The sequence below is a fragment of the Egretta garzetta genome, unplaced genomic scaffold (assembly GCF_000687185.1).
Source record: "Egretta garzetta isolate BGI_Z169 unplaced genomic scaffold, ASM68718v1 scaffold213, whole genome shotgun sequence".
In the NCBI taxonomy this organism is placed as follows: Eukaryota; Metazoa; Chordata; class Aves; order Pelecaniformes; family Ardeidae; genus Egretta; species Egretta garzetta.
In genome coordinates this window covers 2,083,861-2,091,297 of record NW_009259242.1, presented here as the reverse complement: position 1 = coordinate 2,091,297, position 7,437 = coordinate 2,083,861, and the positions used below count along the sequence as shown (strand labels likewise).

At 42.4% G+C, this 7,437-nt stretch overlaps 2 protein-coding genes across 9 annotated transcripts in view; both read right to left on the bottom strand.

Annotated features, from left to right (window-relative positions):
- The window catches only part of RHOT1 (ras homolog family member T1), a 29,665-nt gene extending 27,532 nt beyond the window's left edge, over positions 1 to 2,133 (bottom strand). For 4 of the 8 annotated variants that reach the window (XM_035891601.1, XM_035891603.1, XM_035891604.1 and 1 more), the window contains exon 1: positions 1,093 to 1,097. The gene's annotated coding sequence lies outside the window, so the exon portion shown is untranslated. Of the gene's footprint in view, positions 1 to 1,092; positions 1,098 to 2,044 lie in introns of those variants that run through there. The other 4 variants (XM_009636013.2, XM_035891608.1, XM_009636012.2 and 1 more) reach the window with 2 other exon arrangements.
- The window catches only part of RNF135 (ring finger protein 135), a gene marked incomplete at its 5' end in the record, with an annotated part of 6,845 nt that continues 413 nt past the window's right edge, over positions 1,006 to 7,437 (bottom strand). Inside the window, 5 exons of the mRNA XM_009636038.2 lie at positions 1,006 to 2,223; positions 3,076 to 3,177; positions 4,448 to 4,607; positions 5,840 to 6,031; positions 6,571 to 6,657. Of these exons, the coding sequence (XP_009634333.1) occupies positions 1,688 to 2,223; positions 3,076 to 3,177; positions 4,448 to 4,607; positions 5,840 to 6,031; positions 6,571 to 6,657 (1,077 nt within the window). The remainder of the gene's footprint in view (positions 2,224 to 3,075; positions 3,178 to 4,447; positions 4,608 to 5,839; positions 6,032 to 6,570; positions 6,658 to 7,437) is intronic.

The following is a 7,437-nucleotide window of genomic DNA, read 5'->3' as shown; positions in this document are numbered from 1 at the left end:
GCGCTCGGGGCCGCGCGCCGCCCTGAGGCGATTTGGCGCCGCCGTCCCTCAGAGGGGGGACGGGAAAGGGAGCGGGCGCTGGGCGCCTGTCCCCCGCCGAGCGGGAGGTCTGCTCTGGGCCTGCCTGGGACGGTGACTCAGTTTTCTGCCATTAAGGAGCCATGATGCAGCTTTCATGCGCTGTAACGAAACGGTGCTGGCTGTAGCGGCGCGCCAGCCAAGCGAGCGCACCCGACGCGCAGGAACACATCAGAAGCGAGACAACGCACTCGCTTTCAAATTGTGTGGTACTTTATGATCCCAACCATAGTGAGTTGCTGCTCCTGGGCAGTACAGCGCAACTTGCATGTGGAAAATTAGAGATGCCCAGCGAGCTCATCGTGCCATCGCTCTTCTTGTTCCAGCTGGAGCAGAAAAGGCCACCTCAGTCCTCACGAGAGGCAGGACCATTAGCTGGGCATTGCACTGTTGGCAACACTGAGAGGGACCCCCCGGCCTTGTAGAAGCTAATACACACTCCTCTGGGGTCTTACAAATGTATATTTAGTCCAAAGCGCTTTCAGAGTGTTTCAGGGGCAGCAAAGGAGAGTAACCTTGAAGATTACCAGCAGCTCTGTCAATGACTTCAAAAGCCATGGAGCTCCATTTGGCTAAATGAGCTAGTTGAGTCCCACATGCTTTAGTCACATTAAACTTCTTTTGTTCATTCTGGAATGCCACTGTCTTCCTGAAAAAGCTTTTGTTTCTTGGGAACTTTGTTTTCAGTTTGCCTGTATGAAGCAGTGGTCCTCTCAGAAATTCAGCTTTTGCAGGATCTCAGCTCTGGCCCCTTCAGCCCACACAGGCAACAGGGACCTCCTACAACCAGAAAGATGTGACAAACAAGGGCAGAAACATTGCCTGTACACTGGCAAGGAAACTCATAGAACCTTTTTGTTTCCTCAGGCTCCATGGCAAGAAAAGATGGTCCTTTCCGTGACACAGTCCTGCTTGCTGGCTCTTTAAAAAAGCAATAAAATGACCGAGTGATTTATTAGCTCATACAAACACATTTGAAAACATCCGCTTCCAAACCCATTCCCATGGTCACACCACCACCAGGACTGACAGCCCTTTGGTCTAGGCAAAACTAAAACAAGACATGGTGCCAGTGAGACGATGTTTTTCTGGGAGACCTCCCTGAAGTATCAGGTCCTCAGATACAAAGCCTATTTCCTGTAGTTTAGCACCTACTCTAAAGAGAAAGATTTTCATGCATGAGATCAGTAACATTCTTGCCCTCTGAGCATTCCTTGCTCAGTCACTTGACAGAATGAAATGGCATCATCTGTTCTCATATAATTTTTGGATCAGTGTAGGAAAATGAGGTCCATGGGATGGGGTTATCTCCAACCTCAGAGCTTCCTTGGCACATTCCTTCCTAGGAATATCCTGGGACTATTTAAAGCTGTTTAAGAAATCCACCTCACTCCCACAGGGATGGTTACTGCCTTTAGCATACACTGGAATTGCTTTAATGAAGTATGGCTACATCAGAGCACAGCATGAAGAAAAGCAGAGCAGACAAAGTATCAGTTGCTGGCTTCCAGGAAAGCCTGGGTAGCTCTACACTCCTTGGTAAATCCTGTGCTAGACACTGCAGAAGCTCTGCAGTCATAGCCAAAATTACCACTTTTCTGAACAGGCTTTACCTCCTGTTTATATGACTTATAGTTAAAGATCCGTTTATTTCTAGACTATACAGCCAGAAAGCAGGGTAAAGAGGATTTGAGGTGTTGATTTCAAATGTATGCAAAAGCATTTCTTTGTCAGTGATGGCGTAAAATGACACGGTCTTCTTTTGTAGCTCCAGGAAAACTCCAACCTTCAATGGTTTATCCTTGTGTAATAATGTTTCTTGACCCCTATGCCATGCTGACAGCTGCTTTTTGGGACCTAGCCATTCTACACACCAGGAATGCTCTGTTCTTCCTAATTTGTCCCTTTTACCAATCATTTCATTAGCAACTCCAACAGCCCATCCATCACTGTCCTTGGTAATTACCTCCCAGTAGTGGCACCCAGTAGAGAAGCTCTGTGAACACATCACTTGGCTGATGCAGAATCTGTTGGGTGATGGTTCATAATCAGTCGGGTAGCTGGAAACCATTACTTTCCTGTTCTGGGCTGATACTGCTAAGCGCTCATACACTCTTGTGAGATCAAAAGTCACATCATCTGCCCCTAGAAGTGAGAAAGGAAAATATTCTCACCTTCAGGCAACAAGAAGACAGATCACCTCAGTATTTACATGCATCCTAAATAACAGTGGATGTGCATCCCTACTCAAGAGCAGAAATGAAAACCGATGATCATACAATCATTAAAGTTCAGTCCTGCAAATCAGCAAGAATCCTCCACCAAACACTAACAACTGTACCCTGAACATACTGAAACATTTAACAGGCACAACTGTGTAAACACCCATGACAGACTCACGCACTCCAGCGGGAAGGTGAAGGTACTTGGCACAGGTACAGGATGGATCTTATTCCTAACCACAGTCTTATAAACAATTACCCTTCTGCCAACAATAAATGGGACGCTTGCCTTAAAACTTTAGTCATCTGTTCACTGGGATGTGTTCTTGCATGTTTTATCAGCAAAAACATTTGTTTTATGTTTTAAGCTACAGCTGTAGTACTGTGTGTTGACTGTAAAAATATTTCTGTGTAAATGATGCAGAATTCAGACAACAAATGGAGTCATTACGGCTTAATACAGTAAAGATCAGTAATGTGCAGTAACTGCCCATACACCAACTCAGCCTGCAGCCAGCACAAGCTACAGCACAGCTTATAGACCTCCAAGAAACAGGTTTCGTATTGCTTTTATCTTGCATATGCAGTCAGGTACAGTACTGTATTACGCTGCAGTAACTGATTAATACATGGTAACTTCATTGTGTTTCTATGCTTCAGGTAAACAGCCAGACCTCCTGCTGGTGTTTGTAAGTACAGTTTTCTTCAGCAAATCCACAGTCTCATAGTCACTTGAATACTGTTATTGAAGAGTTATGCTAGCTTGCATACTTACACTGAGAAAACTGGCTTGAAATCATTGGTTCTGGATTCTTAGCTGCAGATTCTGGAGGTAATGAGCAGACATTTGTCTCCTGATACAAGTCTGGAGGTTGCACTAAATACAAAAAAATACAAGTGTTAAGGCACTTCTTCACAATGTAAATAGGAAGTATTTATGCTTTGAAAGGAAAGCATACATAAAATAAACCGAGCTAGTGGTTAAATCACAAAACAGAGAGTTGCTTTTTTGATTGTATAAATTATCAGAGGATGTGCAGGCAAACATTTTTATCCAAAATTAACAAAACACCATATGCTGCTGCACTAAGTGTGGTCAGAATGGAATAGTCAGAAAAGTTAGATGGGTAAAGCAGTTGGATCTTCCTATGCAGATAAGCCAGTTTCTGTCATTAAAGTGTTTACAGTGTTCTTCATTTTTTTCTGAGTATCATGTGTTTCTTGTGTTACCTGCACGTGCATTTCATAAGCACAAAGTAGTTTTTCACTCTAATCGCTGACCAAAAAGCCTGACATTCAGCACTACAGCTTTAAGGGCTGTTTCTAATTTTCTATGATATTGTAGTGCATTTTTACAAGACTCATGTGCAGACACTTTCTGGTATAGTTATGCAATACATTGTCCTCAACATGAAAGCCATCCTTAAAAGGTCCTGCCCCACACCTCTGCCTACTGATTCCTTGGTTTGCCTAGTAAAAATGATTGTGGAGCAAAGCTGTAAACTCAGTTGCTGAAACGATCGAGATAAGGAAACCCCTGAAGTAGAAATATAAGTATCTGGGGGTTTTGAGAACTAGTGCTTGAAAAAGGCAAGTAGTATTGGAAAAGGGGGGAAGGGGAGCCAGTGGCAGTGGGGTTTTAGGTCAGTCTTAAGAACTCCATAGCAAAGGCCATACCAGATCTAAAGCTTTGCTTAGACACAGCTTTTGGTGGGAGTTAATTTTATGTCTGCTCTTAGCAAAGACTTTGCTGTTACATTACTCTATATTTAGAAAAAAATATTTAAATGGATTATGTTTCATTCTCTGTTACTGATCTGCATGTGAGTCAGTTCTTTTCTTTTGGGCTCCCATGAAAGAATTTTAAAGTAATCATGTTGTCTCCGAAACTGCAAGGAGTTTTATAATAATCACACACATGCGCACCTGTTTTCTCTGAAGTTTTTGGTTTGTTTTCCAAAGTTACAGACCTACCTTGTGTAAGAATAGTATTTTCAGGCAAACCTTTAGTGTGGGGTCAAAGCAGTGTCAGGTAACAGCAGTTCCAACCCCCCCATGCAAGGGACTGAGCTGAGGGGGGTCACGTGCAGGACCCTGCTAGTGCCATTCCCTCTGAAAAAAACTATTTCAAAATAAGGAAAACTCACCTGGTGGGAACTGTTGAGCGTATTTCTCCAACAGTAAAATTTCCAACTTTCTCTTAAGATCTTCTACAGCACTTCTGACAACATTAAGCTTCTCTTCAAGTGTAATTTTATTCATTGTTGAAGATGAGCCTTTGTACCTATGTGTCTCAGGTAAGTTACTCTAATAAGGGCATAAAAGAATCAAGGGGAAGATGTAAACAATAGCAGTTATTTCATCTAGCATATCAGATTATATTATAAAGCCAGAGTGGAAAAACAGCAATCATCTCTCTAAAATCTTATTTTTTGTACTGAGAGCTTCCCTTGTAGCATATTTATCTGAGAGAACTAACCTGAAATCTTACAGAAAATATTAAAGGATAGTTTATTATTAAAAAATAATTTGGTTTCCCCAAGAAAACTAAGAATGGGACTAATTTTTCTTATATGGCTTACAATTCCTTAAGTATACATATGTATACACAGACTTTCTCTTTTTAAACTTTCTTCTTGTTCTAGAACCCAAACCAAAAGTTTTAAAATATATTAGTATGAGATCTGGCATAAAATACCCACAAAAGGGTAAGCCACATTTGCCTAAATTTAGAAATTGTAGAAATCTACATCTGAGCTTGTTCTCTTAGTCTGCCTTTATAGTCTGTGGAAAGAAACAGGCCTTCTGAAGGCTTGATCAATCCCATTTGCAGGTAGGCGTCTCAAGTAGGCCAGATGACTCACGCTCTAAAAGTACCTGTTTCTCTTCATTGCCTATAACGGGATCAGATATAAATACATAGCTACAGGAGGTGAATTCCAACGCAGGCCCCCATGCCTTGGCCCTGGAAGTCCAATTCTGTCTCCTGGCACTGTCACACCCAGTGAGCCCCACTCCAAATTCCTGCTAGCTAATTTGCAGCATTGGAATTGTTGCTTTCAACATCAAAACGGGCTCGGCAGAATTTAAAGTGCTTTAACTGCCTCTTTTGAGAGCCCTTGACATATTTTCCCCAAGAAAGTTATTAGAAAGTACTTAGTAACTTTATGAGTTCTTTAACTTGCATACATATGTGTATAAACATATTCTGGAAAATAAAAATATAATAAAGGATCTTATCTTAACCTTAGATTTGAATAAGGACTGGATTTAAGCAATGCATCCCCACTTCACTCCAGCTCATCAGCGTCCTTGGAACAAATCTGAATTGCATCCTCACCCTATGCCTTTTTTAGTAGTTTTTCCCTCTGAATGTCTCACTCCAAACTTTCCCTGGTAACAGCAATGTCTGCAGATTGGTATCGTTGTTTCTAGTGAGAATAGTGCTGTGGGGACCTGAAAGTGCTCTGTACATGTTCAGCTATCCAAGACATTTAGCTTAAGAGTTTCTACTCATATTCTGCCACTTCATCACTTACCGTTCGGGCTTTGATGTCCATGAGCTTGTTCACTTCAACAGAGAGCTGGTGAATGGTCTCTTCAATTTTCTGCTGAGCTGCTTTTTGCTCTTGTTCAATGAACATCAGTGTGTGTCTCTCCTGTCTTTCAACATATTCCTTCATGCAACAGAAATCTTTGGTAATCTGGCTTTTGATCTGAGACGCATACTCCTGAAAGGCAGAAAACATGGAGTTCATTGTGTTGTTAGAAAAAATGTGTGGAATATGAGAAGCTACTGCCCTGTCTAATGTGCTCTTTGACTGACCCCTGTGGACCAGGAACAGCTACCTTTATTAAAAGGAATAAAGTATAGTTGACGCTACCCTGCATTACCTGCAATGAGACTTTGGGCATGCTAAGGATCTTGACTGTTTCATGGCCAGCAGTCTTGCCTTGACAACTTAAAAAGATCAATATTCCCTTTTTATGATTTGCGTTTTGCATCCAAGAGTTCCAGAAAAATTCAGGCTACTCCTGGGGTAGGCAGAAAAAAGCAACACACACAACTCTGGTGGCCTTCGTGCCAGCCAAGACAGGAGTTAGCACAGCTGGTGCCATAGTTCCTTCTCATCAACAAAACAGGAGTTGTGTCAGCGACAGAAGGAAACAAAAAGGCAGATTCCTGCTCTGGGCTGGAATGCTGTGCGGGAGTCTCCAGGTGGCAGTGGAAACAGAAGCTAATTGCAGGTAGTGAATGTACAATGTGTACCTTTGCTTTAGTGAGATCTTTCCTCAAGAGGCAGATGGTCTCTGCAGTCATTTCTAGTTGCTTGGAGATGTCCCATATCTCTTCCTCCTTTAAAGTGACACATTGGACCATTTATCTCTATAACCCTCAGAGAAAGCATGACTAGGTTAAAGAGCAGGATAATAAAAATCCCTACATCGTCAACATTAGTTAGGCACTAGACTGGTTGAGGAGGGGCCTGGAAGACACAATTAATTCTGAGCGCGAGTGGTCACACTGAAGCCAACACACAACAGTCATCAATCACACGTTCAAATATAATTGTGAGTTTAAGCCCTTTACTCAACTGCAGAGACTGAAGAAAACTTGAAATACATATGTGCTGAAATAATGAAGGTCAATAGATTTTTCTCATGTCCTCCAAGTTTGGGAGTTATTTTAAGCAGAGATCTAGACAACAAACCAGTCTCATTTTGTGCCATTCAGCTGGGTGGAGCTGTAGCACTGTATAATAATGTGTGTCCTTTCAGCAGTCTCCACTGCTACACTGGTGCAATAAATAACACCCAGCACAAAGAACAGTTAGTTATCACTATCTTGCATCAGCTGAATACATACAACTGTTAGTTCTTCTAATTCAGCAGTATGTATCAGACACCAGTAATGAGCCCCAAACACTGCTTTAGCTAAGCCTATCTGCTTGACATACACGACATGGTTATGGCAACGCTAATATTAGCATGGCAAATGCAAAGGGGGGGAGGGGGCGGAAAGAAAGATAAAGTTAACTCAGCCCTAGCCATGTCCCCGCGTTCAGGACCCTGGTGAAGTATTTAGAATTGTGGCGAGAGTCGTCCCGGGCGGTGCGGCGAGAAGGAGCCCCGGGCC